The sequence below is a fragment of the Episyrphus balteatus genome, chromosome 2, assembly GCF_945859705.1.
Source record: "Episyrphus balteatus chromosome 2, idEpiBalt1.1, whole genome shotgun sequence".
Taxonomy (NCBI): Eukaryota; Metazoa; Arthropoda; class Insecta; order Diptera; family Syrphidae; genus Episyrphus; species Episyrphus balteatus.
The window spans coordinates 109110799-109133347 of NC_079135.1; the positions used below are offsets into that span (position 1 = coordinate 109110799).

Sequence of the window (22549 nt, forward strand, 5' to 3'; positions counted from 1 at the left end):
AAGTCAAAAGTAGCTGTGGTTTGCGGTACTTTTGTTGGAGGTTAAAATAGGTTAATACTGTTTTCGTTGTTTTAAAAACTATTTTTAAATATTTTGGTTATATTCTTTTAAAACTAAGATTAAATTAAAATTATTCTAATGAAGATTCACATATAAAGCTTTTTAAAATCAAAAAAAATAATATTCTCTGTTTACCGTTTACCGTTTTTTTTTTAAAGCTTACCTAATTATTTGTTGAAAATAAAGATTTACCTATAGTTTTTCTTAAACTATTCAAAACAGTATTGAATGAATTAAAAAAAAATCTATATCCGGTTTCGTCATTGAAATCGCCAATATAGTCCAAACGAGAGTAATACTATGTTTCCACCTACACTAAATACGAGATTTAGATAGGTAGATTTAAATAAATCTCAAGATTTATTTTAAATCTACTTCGCTAAATCTCAGATTTGGGCTCAGCTACCCTAAATCTAATACTATGTTTCCACCTACGCTAAATCCGAGATTTAATTAATAATTAATAATTATAGATTTAGAATACATCTCGAGATTTATTTTAAATCTACTTCACTTATTCTCAGATTTCAGGTTCAGCTACCTTAAATCTAAGATTTTCAACTAATTTCAATCCGAGATTTAGAATAAAACTAAATCTACTTAGCTAAATCTCGGATTTAGCGTGATGGAAACATAGTATAAGATTTTCACCTACTTTCAATCCGAGATTTAGATTAGGATTTAGGGTAGGTGGAAACGTAGTATAACTCAAGTGCTTTAAACACCATAAACAATTATTTTTCAGTATGTGAGTAGACATTTTTAATTCCTGAATTTGTTTTCATATTTTGTGATCCATTTTCAACCTTTCAAGCTTTCCATATTTCAATATGTTTCAATAAGAAAATGAAATAAATCGTCAAAACAAATGCAGACACGCACCATAGAACCTGCAGTTGTTTTTTATTGATAAGTGGTATTCTGTACGCTCTATTCTAATCTGGTCACTGAACAACGCTAAAATTTAATTCACCATCCTACAATACATTTCTCTCTTTTCATCCTACATAAATTTCCAAACATTCCAATACACTACCTCTCTATCTCTCACACCTTGTTTTTTTTTTCAAAATTTTCCAGTATATATCTGTCAAATTTTGACATTTTGCCGTTTGCTCTCTACAAACTGCAGAAAATCCGACAAGTTTCACACCGCAAGTCAAGTGTATTTTTTTTTCCATTTCCCCAAAAAAAATAAAGGATTTTCTCAACAAAAATCATTTAATTTCAAATACAAAAAGTGCCCCCAGGTGTTGAGTGAATTATGAAGCGAAAATAAATCCAAAAAATCTCGCGCAATAATTTTGCGAAAACAACCTTAAAGAAAATACAAAAAAAAAGCAATATATCCAAGTAGTGCCATTCAGAGAATCTATCTATAAATTTTTTTAAGTTATGTATTAAGTGAAGAAGAAAGAAGACCCCACCGCCACAGGAGTCCCATAGCCACATAGTATATATATAATTTTTCATTTAATTAGTGTAACCTTTGTATCCATAGAATTCATTCAAATAAAAACAATCACAATAAAAAAAAAGTGCAATTTTTCAATTAAATTTTATTGAAATCGAGGCTTAGTAAAAACTATCAAGGTTTCCGCTTCAATGAGCATCACATTACAATGGTCGTATCGTCCGAACAAAAGACTAGCTCCACCTGCAACCAAACAACGACGACCAAAACCAACAAATCAACAACAGACAATCCCAGTTATGGATTTTCGACTAAAGCAGCGCTGGCTCGACTCCACGATGAAATCTTTCAAGTTGTCCTTTGCTATGAATCCAAATACAATCAGGAGAGGTAAAAATAAACTCAATTATATACTCTCTATTCTATATTTTGTCAGACAAATAAATAAAATGCAAATTTTTGTATATAGAACGATCTTGTGTCAGGGTCATTTTTATCATAACAAATAAATACATATTTTGTAGATACATATACAAAAAACTGATTATCTAGAATTATTCTAGATAGTCGGAAAAAAAGCCAGATGGGTTTTGTTGTTGTTGTTATTAGTTGATTTTAGATATAAGGAGTAAAATAAAAGCAGGCGCAAAATGCTTTGGCCTGACGCACCGCGACGAGATTGTTATTTTTATTTATTACAAAAAAACGTCTCGCTCTCATGGCCGCATTGGAATGGTTTTTGATGATGGCCTGGGGGCGAAACGAGATTGGAATTTGATAATGTATTATATTCAGATTAGATTAATTAGTATTTTTAATGCAATCTAGATTATTTACGTGATGATAACAACAAAGCCGGTAAACTATTTGTTTTTATTTCTTTTATCGAGTAGACAGTCGACGTCGAAAAAAAAACACTTACATCCTTATTGCAATTTGCAACTATCAATTGATAGTTGATACAAATTTAATTTCGATACATTATTATTTAGTTTTGAAATAAGAAAATGGTCATAACCGTTATTAATTGAAATCTAATTAAAAAATTCCATTAAAAAGTTGATTAGTTTTCCTATAAATTAGGTTTAAAAATCCCAAATTTCAGTATTTATCAACTATCGATTGATAGTTGCAAATCACAATAAGGCTGTTAAATAAAATGTGTGAATTGTATTAAATAGGTAATAAAATAAAAAAAGCTTGTTGCTTAATTTTATTTTTTTTTGTGAATAAGTACCTATAAAACAAACTGTTATTCCTTTTTCGTGACCTTTGTTAAATAACTTAACTTGTTTTTCTGTGTAGGCTATAGGTCGTTTTTGATAACTAATTATTTTTCGTCGACGTTTCAAGTGTGAATACACTCTTCTTCAGGACTAAAAATAATATATTTATATTATAATTTTTTAGAATAATTTTATTTTTTAGTCCTGAAGAAGAGTGTATTCACACTTGAAACGTCGACGAAAAATAATTAGTTATCAAAAACGACCTATAGCCTACACAGAAAAACAAGTTAAGTTAGGGTCAATGTGGGTAAATGTAAACAATTTCATGTCTTTTTTTTCTTTCGACTTTAGATTTTTTTATGTTTTCACGGAACAACTTGAATGGTATCTTCAAATGCAAATATGAAATGATGGCAATTCTTCTTTATAAATATAAACAAATATTTCCCAAATTGTTTACATTACTGTCAAATATGGCATGTTTACAAATACCCCACCATGTTTGTGTTTTTTTGCAAATTCGGGGTAAATGTAAACGGTGGTATAAAATTTAGAATTTCCTCTTTATCATATGGATAACAACTTGAAAAACGTTCAAGAAGGTATTTGACAAAAACTTTTTCAAATTCCAATAAAAGTTTTTGTTTTCTTCCTTTGATTCTTTATATAGGCGCCCAATATGCATCCTGAGCAGCTCTGAACGTAATATTTTTTGTTTTTTTACGTCAAAGGCCGATTTTGCAACATCATCCACTGAAAATGATGGTGTTGGCTACTTTAAAATGTGACTCCGCGGCACTTTAGCAGTAGTAATTGACTTAAAATATGTTATTTTTATTAAAACCAATAATTTCACCAAAAATGTATGTTTATATTTACCCCCAGAATACGTTGTTTACATTTACCCATTATGAAAAATATTCTGGGGTAAATGTAAACACATGCAAATCGACATAAATGTCCTGTATTTTAAAATTTGCTTGTATCACATAGAATCTACATCAAAATTAAAAACAAAAAAATATTTGCAAATTATACTGACTTTATTGAATCTGCAAAAATATTTAATTTTTCTGAAAGACTAACGACTTGTTTGGCACTTTAAAAAATTATCTTTCACGGAAAATACGCTCGTCGAATGAATTCTCTCTTGACAGCAATGAGCTTGACGTATAAGTTAAAAGATACATGCGTCCGCGATTTGTACTTATGTATGCATCAAATAGATTTAACTGAAGCTTGTTATGAGCCATGTTTTCATTTACCCCTGTTTACATTTACCCACATTGACCCTACCTATAAAACACTTAAAGTTTCTTTGGAAGGATAGTTAACTCGGCAACAAGTGTGCTTACTGGGATGGGCGTTTTAAATAGTCGAATTGATAGTAAAACCTTTAACTTAAAGTCAATTGAGTAGCAAATGAACTTTTATTAATCCGTCTATAACTCATTATTGTAGTCATAAACTTTCGTATGTTTTTATATTGATTAGGAGACTGTATTAACTATCTGTATTAAATAACTGTAGTTTTTTATTTTTAGCTACCTACATGTAGGTCTATAGATAATGGTCTTGATTCAGACTTGACCAATACTCATTCAATAAAATTCAAGTTAAAAAATTAAAAGACAAAAGCGTATCAAAAAACTAAAACAAATTATTTCATTTATTAATTAATTGAAAATTTTAAATATTTAAGTAAATGAATGATAATAATAATGATTAGCTGCTACAGGTCTTTAAGTAGCTCTTGAAATTGCTATCACCAAAACATTTTAATCCAGCGATACTAATTTTACATTTCCTACGTGGCGTGTAACGTACAATAAGACCAAGACAGTAAGCGTTTTTGATCAATGGTGTGGACGCATTGCACTTGAGTGTAGTCTAAAATTTTGAATCTAGCATGAACTTCATTCATGCGTGATGTGAATTTTATAAATTTTGTATTATAACATGTACAACAAACAACACGTTCAAGCAAAAAAACTTAGATTTGTATCCACTGTTTTTGTGTTTTAAATCACACACCAACTTTTAAGCTAACTTGCCAAAAAGGCGTAGTCCGTTTTTTTTTACACTACCGTTTATGTACAATTTTTGAGTACTTAGTCGAGATGGTTTGTTTAAAACTGATACAGCTGAGTTAAAATTGTTACATGATAAACCGTCACAAGGTGACCATTTTTTCGATTTATTTGCGAATTCCCATAACTCACAAAATATATGGCTACGATTTTTATTTATATTTCTGTAACTATCACCACCTACCCTATATACCGAAAATGTTGTATCTACACCACAATAAGAAAGCCCTAAAACTACAATTCAAAATTGATATGAAAAAACATTGTGTTCCACAACAAAGCCATTTAGGTCCGTTATTTTTCGCTTTTTAAATAAACGACATGGAATCAATTCAATTCTTAAATACACTAATCTTCTCTTTAAGGAAATTGTATAACACCTAAATGTCTAACGGTAGTCGTTAACGCATTTAATAAATTTGTCCAAGGTTATAGTAATTACTACCTAATCCCCAGTTTCACTGTGTATATTGGAACTTCGCTTTCACAAGCGGACGGCTTGATCTTACCGACTCTGATTTGAATGATAAATTGGCGATTGATAACTTACTATTTGATCATATTTAGGAACGTCTTTAAAGTTTTTTGTATAACCAGGTTATATGAATGAGTTATAGCTATTTCACGGGGACCAACCCGATCTGCTAAGTCGCTTATGTTCAATTGATTTTGAAAATTGCCCGAGCTGGGCTTGAACTCACGACCTAGCGGTTGGGAGGCCGACGCACTACGCTTCGCACCAGCGCTGCCACTTGTGAATTCATAACCCCGAATAGGTTTTCCAATTATCAAGTTCACTTGAACCGACTAGCATTTTTATTAACTCAGACAATTCTGTTATTGTTCATTCGGTTTCTTTCACTTTTTCTCCAACTCTATTCGTATGACAACAATTCGTTGTTCGTATACAAGGAGGGATATGAGCGGAAAGAAGTTGACCACTGGTCAAATTTTTAATTCATTATTAGAAGAGATTTGTGTATTTTCATACTTGCAGGCAGCTGCTTGTGTAATCAATTTATATTGAAGGTTTTGGAGAAAAAGTGAAAGAAACCGAATGAACAATAATTACACAAGCAGCTGCCTGCAAGTATGAAAATACACAAACCTCTTCTTATAATTATTCATAATTTTTAAGTTGTGGTAGTCTAAATCCTGAAAGATTATTCGAATCCCAAGCTTTAAAAACCACCCATACGTTTTTATTTGTGCAGAATATTAAAGCGCCTTCATAACTTATGCATTAAAGTTATTCATGTTTGTATAATCGTGGTAACCTAAAAAGTAACAAACAAAATCTAAAATAATAGAAAAAAAATCAAATAACTTTGGTATGTGGTGATGTTGATTCCGATGAATAAGAATATTGTTCCAGTTTTTTTAAGTTGCTTTCCAAAAATTTTTCATATCTTCGATTCTTCTATAACACCTGGTATTGCAAGACAAGGCGAAATATTGTAACTCAATGGTTCAACTACCGAGAAGTACGTTTAGCATCATAATCATGTATAAATGTATACGATATTGGCATGCAATTTACCGCCAGCAAAAGATTTCTTATGGATGCCTTCATTCTAATGCTGGTCCTTTCACCTACTGCGTTTGTGTAGCGTTTAGTTCGACCTAGACTCATCACTTTAAAGAACATTTTTTTCAAAAAGAATTTATTAATTAATTTATTTCATTTTTTTCAAGAAGAATAAAGTCATAATTTGCACCACTGATTTAATTTGATGATACATAACATTATTATTTCTTTTGTGTATATTTCAAGAGATAAAGAATACATATAATCAATTTTAATTTTGGTCCTAAAATAAATTTCAATTTTCCCTAGTGAATTTTATCTTAAACCCTAAGAAAGCTAGTTAAAATGACTATTCAATGCTCGGGTATATTTACATACGAACTAATAAGGTTCATATGGTAGATCATTATTTCCCAAAGTTCAAGATTTTCACTTCGCCCTACACGCCTTCACTTATATTCTATCCGGCCCTGTTCGTTCATTCAATTTTGAGATGCGATTATTTTTGGAGGAGCGGTTGCCGCTTCCTCTGCCACTGTCCCAGCTATTTGCTTGCCAAATTCAATTGTCAGTCAAAAAATAAATTAAGCTGTGAAATGCCGACGAAACTGGAGCATGTTAATGTGATGATTGTTGAATGGAGCTATAGTTTACAGAAAACAGATTATCCGATTAATAAAATACAAAAAGCTCACACAAAAACGTGACATTGAACTGTAATAAAGAATTTCGATGGACAATATATCGAATAGTTTTCCATTGTTGCCCATCAATGAATTGGATGAAGCCATTTTATTGTCTCCCCTTAAATTTAATTAATCAAAATTGTATTGAACTTCTTGAAACATCTGTACAAACAGCAGAAGCAGACGACTGATGGGCGTTTAATTATTTTTGTACCAAATTTTTCAAAATGTCAGACTAAAATTCTTATTAGAACTCAAACACATACATATTTTTGTGTTAGACAAATGAGAAAGTTATTTGAAATTAAAAATAAAAATAAAGAACAAGTGTGTGGTTTTCTAACATGTACCTACATAATATCAACTCAAAATAGAAAAAAAAACTACCTGTTCGAATTTGTTCTCTAGCTTCCATAGATATTTTTGAATTCTTACACTGCACCTGTTCTTGTTTAATAAAATGTTTAAGGGCGTGTAAGGATCAAATACCAGAGGAATGTTCAGTAAATTAATGTTTATTTCAATTAGTGTAATTAAATGGAGAAATGGGGAACTCAATTAATTTAGTTGGTTTGATAGTCAACAAGTGCGCACGAAACATTTTCTTCTGTTTATTTTGCTATGTTAATAAACTTTCATGCTCAAAAGGGTGACTTTAATACAGTATCATATCTTTGCGAAAAGAATTTAATTGATTTGCCTGGCAATGCAGAGAATAATTCTGAATAAATAGTCTACACAATTAATTACATACAATGACCTTGAACTATTAAACTATTAAATATTTGAATGTACTCAAAAAATCGAGCAAAAAAAGTTACAAACGAAAATATAAGAGGAACATTTTTGTTTTTACTTATTTTATTAACAATTAAAGTGCTTTCTACTCCAAAATGCCTTTCGTGCAGTGGGTTTATCAGTTACGTGCTGTCGTGGCCTAATGATGAGGCGATAGTCGTTCCTGGGAGAAACACATTTCAAAGTAGAGGTCACTTCAACTTTTAAAAAGCAGAATAGTAACCGCTTGGTTGAAACTTCTCAGTATGACCTTCAAAGCTCAAAACAGACGTATAGATGGCAATAAAAAGCCTTTTCAAAAATTATGAAGTCAACAGATTATTACTTAGTAACAGTTTTATTGTAAAAATACTTTTTGATAAATTTAAACCAATGCAATGATTTGATTATAATGTCAATGTGCATAATATTAACAGGCTCATTTATTCCGTAGTTAACTGTCCTGTACCCTGTGAGTAAGTCTTGGGCGAGTATTTATGTTCATTATGCTGAGAATGGAGGGTGAATTGGTTGATCCCGATAGAAGTTGATAAATAGAAGAACATTATTATCTTCATTTTGTGAGTATTGGTAGTCCTAGAGACTTTATCCATATTCATAAGCCGGAGGATTTTGATTCGAGTACCAAGGAAGATATCGAGAAGCAAATAACAAGAATAGTTTTTAAACACTTTGAATTTTATTTATGTAGCTAAAGCACCATATCCTCGGTGCAATAACAAGATAAATATGGGTTTTTGTTCCTGAATAGGAGCGCTTTAAAAGTTAAGTTCCATTACATTTTTTTTAAATTTAAGTCGTTAGGGAATTTGAGAATTTTAGAATACAAAATATGCTTAAAGATGTCTTAAAAAAGTATTAAAAAAGTGGCTTCCTTGTGGAACTCCAAGTAAAACATGTGTTTGCTTAGATACAATTTTCTAAAAAATAGCAAACAATGTATGTGTTTTTTTTTTTGTATACAAACATCTTGAGCTGGTCCTTCTTTTGTTCTAAAGTGCCGCAATGATGGCTGAAATCATCCACGTCAATTTTTTGAGAGTTAGTGTAGGGATATCGATATTCATCATTTCTTCACTGCTCATGTAGTCAGTAAAAGTTAAACTTTTTAATGATTAGGTAGTGACTAAAGCCGAGCTTATGTTCTTTCCTCCCTAGAAACCACGAAACGAAAGAGACCGCTTATTAATTGTATGTTTAAAAATCGAGAATAAACAAATTTGTCCCATCGCAAAGACGATAAGCATGTTCTCGTATGAAGGGGTTTTGGCTACTCTCAATATGTAAACACAGTATGAATTTCCTCGATAGAAGTACCACTTATGGATAGTAGCAAATGGGGGAGATTTCATAAGCAGCATTGCGTTTTAGAAGCATTAAATTCTATGTCCCCACTGGACATAGGATTTGAGATCAGAATTTCATGATCTTATATTATTTTGTCGTTGAAGTTCCTCATCCGAAGGACACAAACCAAATTAAATTGGACGATAATTACTTATCCAACGAAACAGATATTCATCAATACCGAATGCAAGCATTTTAAACTTGATGGCAAACACTTTCAAAGACAGTTTCCGTGAATTAGCAAAAAGATACTTTCCAATATCATAAATTTATACTTAAGTTGTCTAGCAAATTGCTTTAAAATTAGGGTTCTCGTCCTTGCAGGTGGAAAGTACTCTAACCTCCCTCCCCCAGATGAGTACATATTTGATCACTTTTACGACCTTTTTTTGTTTCGACCCTGCAGGGATATCTGCTCGATTACTCTGCATTATCGTATTCTTGGTTTCATGTCAATGAGAGTACCTATACTAAGGCTTGGCATTTAGATTACCCTGTCTTAACAACCATTCCTTATCTTATCTACGCTGTACCAACCCAAATTACTTTAAACTTCGTATTCTTACTTTTTTACTCTCATTTCCCCGAAAATTAAACTTATTTGCCAAATTTAGAGCCTTAAGCTTATTGATGTTTTATTTTATTGTTTTTTTTTTACAGCTTATACCGCAAAATCCGATCGGCTTTCGTTAAGCGCTACGACAGCCCTTTGGGATGGTTCGCCATAGTCACCTCAATTATCACCACCGTTGGACTGTTCGTAGCTCAAGACTATATAGCTGGTGTTCTACTAGCCCTCATTCTAGCATTTGATCTTTTTCTTGTCGTTAGAGAAAACAACCTTCGACGTACAGAAATCTTCCGAAAGACAAGAAAAGTTCTCAATGAAATCAAATTGGCCGAAGAAGAGCTCTGTGCCGAATGGGAACCCAAAAACTACCCACACGTCTGCTGTCCAATATCGCCTTGTGTTTCATTGCAATGGACATATCGTGATGGTGTTATTGTCAACCTACCATGGGCTTTACTAGTTAAAGGTGATCATATTGTATTACGTCCCGGGCACACTACACCTGGGCCATGTTGTGAGTTAGAGGGTAAAAAAACATTCAAAGCAAACGATTTGTATGGTGTAGCCCAGTTCCAAGAACCCCCACTCAAACCTTTGGCGAGAACACCATTGCCAGATATAATATGCTGCCTAGAAAACACTCCATTTTTGGAGAATTTGAAAATCATCCTAGAAGATTCATTAAAACGACCACCAACTATTTACAATCAACAAAGATATTTGGTAAGGTTTTTCCTATCTCATTCATAAAAGTTTCATCTTAAATATTTTTAATTTATTTTTCAGCTTGCCACCAAGTATATTCAACAATGGGGCTTCATTCTAAGTGCTGGAATCACTTTTTTGGCCGGTATTTTAAGAATGTATGGTTTGGGATTGGGAGAAAATCCCAGCCACAATTGGCAGCAATTCTTCGTTGAGTCACCAGTTGGAGCTGTAATTCCACTTCTGCCACTTTTCTTCCCCATCATGTGGATTTCTATGAATCTCTGGGGTGTAGCTCGACTGCAAGCGTTTCTACGAACGCCACAACTCCTAATAGCCAAAGATTCTGAGAAATCATACGAAGGTGATCTCGACACACCGACATATGACTACGAGAGTATATCACTCTTAAGATCCAATGTATTTCGAAATTGGTTACAATTATGGAATGGAGAGAGTGAACTACTTCCACGAAGTGCTAATGTTGTTCAAGTACTTGGCTCCATTACAGCTTTGTGTTGTGTTGACAAGAAAGGTATTCTATCGTGGCCAAATCCAACTGCGGAAAAAGTCTTCTTCCTCCATGACACCCAAGACGATCCTACCGATGGTTACCAATCGAGTAATGAATCAGACAGTATGCACAACAATCAAGAGAATAAAGATGGTGGAATTGTTGCCGAGGTATTGGATTTAACACACGATCAACATTGTCCATTTCGATTGGAGTTTGACGACCACGAATGGAAAACGCACATTAAATCTTTAAAACCATTAGGTGCTGTGTTGTGTTGCAATTTCAATTAAGTGAATGCATGTAACCTTGTTTAAATAATGCAGGTCTAGCGATTTTACTCAATACATGCAGCCCATCAACGCATGCACATTATGGACAATTTTGTGGACACGTGACTGCTGTTGCAATGTTGGATAAGGATCTAGTGCCTGTAACAAATCGGTATGCGATCGTTGAGTCCAGTTTGAATTCCTTATTGCATGGGTACGTAGTTTCATTTCCTTTTTGCTACTCATTCATTTAATTATTATTTTTTTTTTTCAAAATACAAATTAAATTATTATAAAAAAAGTATTTAATTTCAATCATTGGAATTAATTCATATATTTTAATTAGAATATCAATTATTATACCCTATCCAGGCATGTTTGATGACCCTTCGGAATTTTTGTTTTTAGTTTATTTTAATTTAAAAAAAATATTATAGTGTAGAGGTAACATCAATTAATTATAGTAAAACCCAGGTATAAATGAATATGAAATTATTCTTCAAACAGATAAATCAGATTAGTTAAAAATAAATAATTAGAACCAGATTACTTCTTTTACTAAACTTATGTAAATATGATATAATTAAACTTGAAATTTTCGTTTTGTCTGGGCAGTTGGTTCATTTAACAACATTGAAGTTAGTCCGAATAATTGTGACGACAAAAATGGAGCCTTTGCAAAAAAAAAAAACGTGCATCAAAAGTGGCTACCATTTTTCTGAAAATTGATTTAGTGAAAGTAAGCACTTTAAATTAGTTGGATCCTGACGCCCTACTCTCCTTCACAACTTTTTTAGAGAGACAAAAATGATACCTTTGATGCACTCTTTTTTTCATGTTGGCAGTCTATTGTCTTCGTCATCTCCATGAATGGGATTGATGGCAACATTTATATGAATCGGTTACCTCTCACGCAAAAAATCTGCTCCCAGCTCTTAGATTTACCGTAATAGCACTTGTATTTAGATTTTGATTTACCCATTAAGTTTGATGGTCTTTTGAAAATCTAATTTGTTTTCAAGTTGATAAAACAAGAACACGTTTTACAAACTTTTTTAAAAAATCACAATTGTGATCGCCTTTGTATGAGAAACAAGCCCACCTAAGTTACTAAAATAAGAGAGCGAGATTTAATCTAAAGCTCAGAGCAAACGTTCGGATTGGCTACATAATAGTTGATTAGAAAATATCTATCCATCGAGTTTTTTTATATCTAACAATAGAAAAACAATTTTCTCAATAACATTTCATCTCATAGAAAATACCTCTAAAAGGATTTTGAGAACGCTATAGAATTTGATTTTTGATGCAACTAATTTACGGGTACATAGCACCTTGAATCTGAAAAGTTTGGCGTAGCTATCTATATTCAATAGCGAAGCTACTTGTGATGACGATATCAATCATTGCGTTAGTGTAGGATGGATGAATTGGCCGAAAATTCTGCTCGAAAATGGCCGCTAAACTGAAAAGAATGCTCTACACAGCGACTGTGCATCCAGCACTGATTTACGATTCACCATGTGGGACAATGTACAGAAAGTCTAAAAGGCAACTTAATACAGCGTTCCGTGAAGTATGAAAGGCAGGCCCAAACTGGTATAAGCAAAAGCAAACACACCAGCATAATATTTGGTCTTATAAAAATTAAAAAAATTAAAACCGGGAAGCTTGCCGCAGCAGCTTTTGGGCGGCTAACTAGTGTGAAGCAAATACGTGAAAAAGTTATGATCCACTCGACATCGAGATCACATTTGGGCCGAAGAAAGGAAGAAAAAGATACATCATGACTAAACTTTGAAGCAATAAAAAATTCCAAAAGAAGTTAAAACTCCCGTAACAAAACCATGATGCTAGCTGCCAGCAGTTACTTAATTTGCGTAATTGGAAAATGAAATGAAAATCAAGGGGCACGGTAGTGCCCAGCCAAGTTCTCTAGCAACTTTGGCACTACACCCTTATTTACAGGAAACAACTCAGGCCATTTTCGACCCCCATCTAACTTCCACACCAAAGATACTAGAAATTTCAAACTCGCTTCATTTGTTAAGCTAGTCAAAACAAAACTCCTCACAAAATTTCAGCTTGCTACGATGAGTAGTTTCTGAGATATAGGGCTTCGAAAATCTCAAAAACCGTAACTGACTGACTGACTGACTGACTGATTCACTCACTGACAGATCATCAAAATTATGGAGAACTTCCCGTTATCGTAGAAACTTGAAATTTTACACGGTGATAGGACTTGTGGTGCATACAAAGGAAAAAATCGAAAATTTGAGATTTTCAATTCAGGGGGCGTGGCATCCGCCCATTTCCGCTGAATTATCATCAAATATTATAGAGCACTTCTGATTATCGTAGAATCTTGAAATTTGGTAGAATGGTAGAGCTGGTAGTTTATGCAAAGGAAAAAATTTAAAATTTGAGAATTTCAGCCAGGGGGCGTGGCAACCGCCCATTTCCGCTGAATTTTCCTTAAATATAATAGAGCACTTCTGATTATCGTAGAATCTTGAAATTTGGTAGAATGGTAGAGTTGGTAGTTTATACAAAGGAAAAAATTTAAGATTTGAGAATTTCAGCCAGGGGGCGGGCAACCGCCCATTTTCACTGAATTTTCATCAAATATAGAGATTTTCAATTCTACAGCCTTACCTTGCAAAAAGTAGTGAAATCACAACAAAAACATTACTGTTAAAAAAGAGCCAAGTTCTCCTATGTTGAAATTATGCTGGCACAAAAAGTACTGAGATGTAAAAGTGTACCAAGTTCTAAAGTTTGGGTTCAAATTCGTATCAATAAAAATTTGGATTGTTTACTTGGCAATTTTTGAAATAACTTTAAAAATCGGAAATTAAAAGAAAAATTGTCAAGAGAACAATCAAAATTTTATTGATACGAATTTGAACCCAAACTTTAGAACTTGGTACACTTTTACATCTCAGTACTTTTTGTGCCAGCATAATTTCAACATAGGAGAACTTGGCTCTTTTTTAACAGTAATGTTTTTGTTGTGATAAATATTACTTCGAGTACCATAACAAAAATATTATAAGATTATGTTTTGCAGCTAGGCTGTCCTTAAAACATTGAACTCATTTACAATTAACTCGAAAGTATAATGAGAGTTTGAAGAAAACCTGGGTACATTTGTTAATATTCAAACAAAGCGATAATCTGATGCCAGCTCTAAGAATACTATGCTTTATGAAGAGTTTTCAATGAATAAGAAGAAACCTTAGATCAAATCCTAGGCTGCAGTGAATTAATAAAAAACCCAACCATCAAAAAAATTGCATAGCCAAAAATGTAATGAGACTATATAAGAAAGGTCCGTGTATGGTAGAGTTCTTTTATTGACTGAATGACACAACCAAAATTTGAATGTAATATCAGAGCTTCAAGCTTGAGTTGTAGCTATTTTACGAGAAGTAAACTCAATGGATTAATGTTAATATTAATTGGATGTAATTTGCCACCGCGGGACTAGATCAAACGAACAGAGTGTTCGAAGCAAACAGTCGAGGAATTTCCACACTTTGAAAAACATACCATTTTTCAAACTTCATTAGTCCAGTTGAAAATTCTTCATTTTGCGTTTTAATTTTGAACTATAAAGTATTTTGTTGAATACTTTTACCTCATTCATACATTTTGTATGTATTTACAAAATACCATTTTATTTACTTGAGTATCATTTGTTCAATAACCCAGCAATATAGATTTTAAATTCTGTTTTTTTTTTTCTTTATAAAACCATTATGTTATAATTAAGTATAAGTCATTATTTAAAATGTCATATTATGTAGGTATGTATGAAAAATTCATTAGCTTAAAAGAGTTTTCGAAAAAAAATTGTTTCAATGCACATCACGTTGCTCTTTACACCAAAATCGACCCAATCCAGTTTTTCAAGTTCAGTTCAGTTCGTCTTCAGAATTTATGTATTAAATTTTTAATATTAATTTTCAGTTTCATGGGATTCAGGTTTGGTATCGAAATGTCTTCGTTTAGAAATTTTACCCCCTCACTCATTTTCACGTTGATAGTTTTATTTTGTTTTCAGCAATATAATAATATAATATATTTTTCATAATAATCGAGCTTTGATCAAAACATTAGTCCTATATCTGTATTCCAATTAATATTAAACTTCTATAAAGCATAATACAAGCTTATGTTAATCTGTAAGCTGAAAAATGTTAGTTGGCGTGTATTTTAAGCTTCAAATTCCACTCTCACTCTTGAATCAGGGTTGTAAAAAATCAATTTATTTTTGATGCATTTGCTTTCCATTATAAACTTTAAAAAACATTTGTTGCAAATAAAAAAAAAATAGTTATTGCAACAGAAAAATATTTGCATTAAAAAAAACTTATTGCAAATAAAAATATTCTGCATTAAAAAAATTTGTTTGCATAACAAATAATATTTTTCAAAATTCTATTAAATCATTATTTCGTATTTCAAAATTCTGTAAATTGTGAAGTAAAAATTGAGTTGGCGTCATAACTCTAAAATTCTGTAAACTTAAGATTTACAGAATTTTGAAATGCAGAGTTAGGAATTTACAGAATTTCAGAATTTTGAGTACACAAAAAAATTATAGATATTTGATAAGCAGAATTATGGGTAAACAAATTTTTTAAGTTTTGAGAATTTTGTTGAAATTAAGTAACAATTTTCTTCCGGGCGACATGTCGTGACATATAGCAACTTTTTTTTAAACAAAAACAACTTTTTTAAGAGAAAATATTCTACTTCTACTGTACAGATTTTTAAGACTTCTTCCTTATTATTTCGCACTATAGTCAATTTAAATAAATTTTAAACCTAAACAGCCGTTTTTGCAAGATAACAATTGATTTGCCTCAAGTTTTTATTTCTATCCATTAATTTCACTGAAGGGAATCGTCGCAATTATTTGCTACTGAACTCCAAAGTTTCGCTTACCCGTCTTAAGTAATTCCTTTAAATGGTCTATGAAATAACTCTACACCTAAAATGTTTTGGTCACAAGCTCAAATTCGTTCGTGTCAGCTGCATTCCTTTTGTCTTGAAAATTTCCTACCCATCAAAACTTCATATGAAAAGTGTTTATACTTTTGTTGGAAATTCACAAGTTTACAATTTTTATATTTTTGAATATAATGATCTACATGAATACTTCATAGCTTAACTCTCTTTTGGTTATTTTTGTCGGTTAAGTTTGGGTTTCTGATTTTAAGTTTACCGATAAAAAAGGTGTGCATGTAAATATTTTTTTTTTCTTTTTGTTATTAAAAAATGGTTTTTGCAAAAATAAATCACAAAACCATTAACAGATACTGTTAATATCCAGCACCATCAATCTCATCAAACCATTTATAAACCTTCTTCCTCATCTACCCATAAACTGTGTGTGTTAAATTTCCACAAATTACTTTTCCTTTTAATATTGAATTTGTTTTTTATGTTTTTTGTGTTCTTCTCTCTTCTTTCGATTTTCAATTAAGTTCCACAATAGCTTGCTGTGATACCATTATTTATCACATTTTACACATTTTTGTTTTGATTTCGAGTTCATAGTGATTTGTTTTTTTTTGCTTTTTTCTGTTTGATTATCTTTTCACAAAAACAAAAGATTTTAATTAAGTTAACATCATCCTTTTATAACAGACGCTGCCTTTGTGAATTGGCAAAGCAAATTGGATTCACTGACCATGCCTGTGACCGTTTCTCATTGGAAGGACAATTGGCTACTTATAGGCATTTAGTGAGTAAAAACAAACACACAAAAACATGTAACGGTCATAATTTAAATAACCATTTTGATTTTCTTTTTTAGCAACCTGATGTTGTGCGTCGTGACATCCGTTTCGCTCGGCAACTCCAACTTACTTCCAAAGTTAAAGTACCTTTTCCCCACTCACTCTCAGTTGTAATGCGAGAAAATCCCGGAGGCTATTTATCACTCTTCACCCAAGGCACTGCCGACATAATCCTCGATTACTGTGATGACTTCTGGGATGGCAAAGATCTACGAACACTAAGCCAACACGATCGCAAACGCGCTCAAGACTTCTATCAGCGTAGTGCTCTAACAGCATACTGCACAGCGTTCGCCTATCGTCCTTTGCGTCATGGCATCATCGGAGCTCTGAGCGGTGCACAAAATGATAATATCGCTTACCTAGAATTGCCGCCAGAGTCCAAGTATCGGATGGCACATGTCGACAAGTCGCACTGTGATTTCGAGGGACACACCAAATTAAGTCACTCGATCAGTACGGACTCGTTGCTATTCTCCGAAACCAAAGACGATCACGATATCAACGATGTGAACGGCTGTTTCGAGATGCAGTGCCATCAGGTGTTCATCGGTATGGTGACCATGCAGTATCAGGCGCAGACGGACATTGTGCAGTTGGTGGAGCAGCTGGAACGGGCGTGCATACGCTTTGTTCATTTTAGTAAAGAGAATGAGCTGCGATCGAGAGTGTTCTCGGAGAAGATGGGTCTCGAATCGGGTTGGAATTGTCACATATCATTATTGAGCGAAGATCCAAATCAATCGAGTCCACATTCGCCCAAGAATTCCGGAAAATTTGAATTTACTGTTAATTCAGTTAAGACGAATCCTGAACAACGATTATCTGGAGGAACAGCGGAACTCAATTGCCTTTTGCAACCTCTCAATTTGGAATCATCAAAAACTCTTAGTTCATCAGCACCAGGGGCTATTTCTAATCATGACTATAATATGTTGAATTTGAACTCGGATCGAGGGTCGAATGAGTCTATTAACATGGACAACTCTGTCGAACATCAACGATCACAAGATTCGGCAATGGATGAACCTGGACGATCTATGAGTATTCTCACAGATAGCACCGAACAAAGTGCTCCCATTCACTTTGATATGTCGAATCGAGCAAAACTACCGCGAGGCATCGAAAATATTCGCCCCCATTTGGAGCAAGTCGACAATGTCCCACTTCAGGTTTCCCTTTTTACAGATTGTTCCGCAGAGGCTACCCGCGAGATGTTAAGTATAATGCAGTCCTATGGCGAAATTGTCGTATGTCTAGGTTCCAGTGCAAGCAATGCGAATGCTGAAATATTCCTTCAAGCCGATTGCAGTATTGCCGTGGAACCTCTATATCCACAAGTCTGCCAATCCATTGATGCATTCACAGAAACCAATATTCTAAACAACAAACTTAGACTTATGAAATTGAAAAACTATTCAAGTAGCAACCTATCTAGGCAACAGCATTCTGCGTCCCTGGAACTGTTGGAAGGCGCCGATGCACGTCCCATGCAGTCACAGGGACACACTGTATCACCGATCTATATCAGTAGATTGCTCAACTCACTGCCATGTTCGATATCAGTGAGTCGAGACGATCCACTGTCGACGGTGGCTCTGATAGAATTGTCAAGACGTTTCTCATCGGGACTTTGGAATTGTATACAATATTGGGCATGCTGTGCTGGAACTTTATCAGTTATAAATATTTTAAGTGCCTGTTTATCGCTGCCACCTATACTAACACCGTTATCTTTGATTTATTTGATGTGTCTGCCAGTGCCGATGATATCTGTGTCATTGGCACATATAGATGCCGATTCGAAGACTATGAATCGGGCCACTGCCAAAAAACAAACGGAATATGATTCGAAGGTGTTTGGATTTGTTCTCTGGTGCTATGGATGTAAATTTATTACACCGGTTTTGATTATTGTAAGTATTAAGGAGGATTTATGTTATTTAATAATTTTTTAGCTTGTATTGATTCCCCTTAGGGTTACAAGGCCCTTCTACTTAGCCTCCCTCCTCTTCCCCCTCTCTCTCTCACCTTATCCCTTCGTACCTCCTCTTCTTTCTATATCCACTCTTCTCTCCTCCTTGATTCGTTCATTATTTCTCTGATTATTTTCCCTATTGATTTCCCTTCATCTCGGCCGCCCGGGCGGATTGCGAAGCCAAAATTTGATGGCTGCAGAACTCACTAAGAAATTTATTTATATCTTGATTCAAGGTTTTTATTGTTAACCCTCTGTCGGCACACGGGTGCGAATTAAAAGTGGTCACAAGAAAGGGTCTTTATAAGGGTGAAAATACATTTTTTTGAATTGTGAATACAATATTCGAAATCCTCGGAATATTCTACATAAATTTCATACATGATTCTCTATAAAATAGTGAGACCGAAAAAAGTTGTAGCGACATGAAAAAGTATAAACCAAATTCGAAAGAAGAGGTGTGCCTACAGAGGGTTAAAAAATGTTAATAATCAGCCCTATCCTGATTTTCAAGTGGAAATTTTTCTACCCGAAATATTTTTGTTCGAATGGAATTTGAGTAGCTATCGTGAGTTTCCCCCGAAGGGAATTTACATTTTCCGCTAAACTAGTTTCATTTTCGTCACCAAAAATTAAGTGAGAAAGAGCTTTCGACTACCTCGCATATTATCTGAAAAAAAGTTCAAGATATGGGGAGTTTCCGAAACGTGAACAACATCTCGCCCGGAACTCATAATAGGGGAAAAGTAAAATAAAATTTTTCCGGATGGAATCTTGTTCAAGTGAACTCACGATATAGGGCTGAATGAGTTTAAATTGAAATTTTTCGTATTAGGGTGTGGCGGAAATAATTGTTTCTTCAACAATTGCTTGTAAAACTTAAAAACTCAACATGGATATTAAATATTAAATGTTTTTTGAATTAATTAAAAAAAAAGATTTTCACAACAAAAAAAGTTAATAGAACGTGTTCTATAAAATAATGGAATATTGAGAATTTTCGCATTAGGCACTCAAAAATATGCTATATTTTAATTTATTTTAATTTACTCTAAAAAAAAAAACTTTTTTGAACACCCTAATTGAAAATATTTGTTTCCATCGTTAATTTGTTTATTTGTTTCAAATGTGAACTACTCAAGTTTTTTTTTTATTTCACTATTAAAATAATTTTTTTCGACAAGCCGTTTACAAATTTTCTGTGTTATTAAAAACAATATTTTCCTTCCTTCATTATCGCTGTGCATTCTTTACTCTGTCCTATATATCTGCCCCCTACAGTCAATTATTTTTGAACACATACACTTAGTATTCAAATTTCTTCAATTCTTTTATACTCTTTAGCTTCCATTTCCTGTATATTTATGTGTTTCTTTTTCCACCTTTCCACGTCGTTTCTTCTCGAAGTACCTCTCCTGTGTTTTTATCATACTTTTCTTCTTCATTTTTCATCATTGCCACCACATCATCTGCGTATGCCACTGAGCAATTTCTTCTTCACTACACTTTCACCCCTCCCCATCTTCCCTTTCCCAGTTAATATTCTATATTCGCCGTTAACAAGTTGAACAGAATTGGCCTTATCGGGCATCCCTGCCTTACTCCCTATCCTGTCCAAATTTTGCCCTCATAACTCCTGCCGATCTTACTCATCATTTCTTCGTGGACTTCCTCCACTCTTTTCCTTAGCCCTACTCACTCCTGTAAACTGAATCGAACCAACCTATCTGTTCACCACATAGTTCAGCATAAACACGTTGTCTATCGTTTCTACTCCTCTCCTGATACCCTTTTGATTTGAGGTATCATCCCTTTAACCTCGACTTCTTCTTCTAACCACTTCGCTAATACCGACATGAATATTTTAAATATCGTTGGCATGAGCGTTATCCTCTATCTTTGTTCCTGTTCCTTTCTTTATCATCGATGCGATCAACCCCTCCTTGTTGTTTTATAATTAAGTGAATACGTTACGAGACTGACTTGAAGAGCTTTAATCGTATTCGCTTCAACCAGATCAATGATAAGTCCCCCTTGCGGGCATAGATTTCGTACCAGAGAAGTGGTGGTGGTTTGAATTTGGAGAAGTAATGAAGAATTGTTTTTGCTCAAAATGTTTTCGTTTCTTTAAGGTTCTCGGATTTTGTACATTTATGGCGCATCCTGTTGAAATAGTGGACATTGACGAAGACAAGCTTCACATTCATTTAGAAGTTGCTCGCATTTTCTCCCTTTTGGGAATAATTTTACACTTTGGTAAGTGGGCACAATGTCGTTTGAATCCCTTCATTAAATGTTTTTAACATCATTTGGTTTTACAGTGATAATATCCGCCTCATTTGTACATCGTGATCACTCCATCTGGCGGAAGAACCCATTTAAAAATCGTATCTGGACTTTAAGTATTTTATCAGTTATCATATTGCACGTGGTTATTTGTGTCCTTCAATTGTTTGCACATGGCAATCTCCTCGATGAGGTTAAAGCTGTTTGGTCAGTTATTGTATTTACATGTGCTAGTTGTTTGCTAAGTTTTGCTGTGACAGAAATATGCAAGTGGCAAGAAATTAAGTAAGTTATCTATTTTTTGTATACCACTTTTAGACCTCACTGTACTAATTTTTGTTTCTTAAATTTTTAAAGAGTCAACACAAGATATCAACGAAGAGCAAGATTAGATTTTGGAACTAAGCTTGGAATGAATTCTCCATTTTAAAAAGAAAAGAACAGTGAGAGAGCTAGAAAAAAGACGATATTTTAACAAAGTCACTGTTTTTTTTTTTTTTGTATTGTTGTTTTGTATGTAACAGACTTTCAACTATTTTGTCGTGCAAAATGTATGTTTTTTTTTTAAATCCTTTTTTTTATATGGAAAAGACAAAAACAAAAAAAGGAAATTGTTGTTTTGATTGTGTTTTTTTTTTTATTTAATTTTTATTTTATTTTCATCTAACTCGATTGTATTTTTGTAGAGACCATTAATTGTGTAATATCACTTTTAAACTATTTTTATATTATATAACATGTAACATCATTGTAAAAAAAAAAACAAAAAAGCAACACAAATTTAAAGTTTAATTTATTTAAATAAATATTTTATTATTTTTCGTAGTATTAAAAAAGCCAAAAAAAAAAAAATGAAATGTAGCAGTGAAATGCAAAAAACTAATATTTATATGTGTTTAATTTTTAAGTTTTTTTTTTTCAAAATAAATAATTTGATGAATTTTGAATGATTTTTTCTTTCGAAATGAATTGAATAAAAAAATTGTTTGTATTTTATTTTTAAGGAAATTTTTACAATCTAGTTCGAAAAAAAGAATACCGAATGCGTAACCTGACATAAAGGTACACCTTATTCTATTGAGGTTTCATACAGATCTTCCTATAAAATATAACGCGAATTATGGCAACGTAACGAAAAGTTTTATAAATCGCACAGTGAACCAGTCCATTATTTACTATTGTAAAAAGCAGAAAATTCAATTTTGTGTGGAATTTCAATGTCTGATATGCATTTTTCTGTATTTTTCGTAAATTTTAG

General features: G+C 33.0%; 1 protein-coding gene across 3 annotated transcripts; it reads left to right on the forward strand.

Annotated features, from left to right (window-relative positions):
* The first annotated feature begins 1147 nt into the window (after nucleotides 1-1147).
* Nucleotides 1148-21728, forward strand: LOC129908899 (transmembrane protein 94). 3 transcript variants are annotated; one of them, XM_055985723.1, is made up of 10 exons: nucleotides 1148-1513; nucleotides 1562-1864; nucleotides 9813-10446; nucleotides 10510-11206; nucleotides 11269-11428; nucleotides 16876-16972; nucleotides 17045-18943; nucleotides 21138-21261; nucleotides 21327-21576; nucleotides 21649-21728. In XM_055985723.1, the coding sequence occupies exons 2-10, from the start codon at nucleotides 1683-1685 to the stop codon at nucleotides 21719-21721; spliced, it is 4116 nt and encodes a 1371-aa protein (XP_055841698.1). In that variant the 5' UTR covers nucleotides 1148-1513; nucleotides 1562-1682; the 3' UTR covers nucleotides 21722-21728. The 3 variants fall into 3 exon arrangements, with proteins under 3 accessions (XP_055841698.1, XP_055841697.1, XP_055841699.1); XM_055985722.1 differs by having other exon boundaries at nucleotides 1148-1864; XM_055985724.1 differs by having other exon boundaries at nucleotides 1148-1864; nucleotides 11269-11386.
* Nucleotides 21729-22549: the final 821 nt, after the last annotated feature.

Excerpts from the sequence above, each read along its gene's own strand:
- LOC129908899 (XM_055985722.1), top strand. The coding sequence starts at position 1,683 with ATGGTCGTATCGTCCGAACAAAAGACTAGCTCCACCTGCAACCAAACA. Across the intron at positions 18,944-21,137 it reads TTACACCGGTTTTGATTATT|GTTCTCGGATTTTGTACATT; the intron begins GTAAGTATTAAG and ends CGTTTCTTTAAG. Across the intron at positions 21,262-21,326 it reads GGGAATAATTTTACACTTTG|TGATAATATCCGCCTCATTT; the intron begins GTAAGTGGGCAC and ends TTGGTTTTACAG.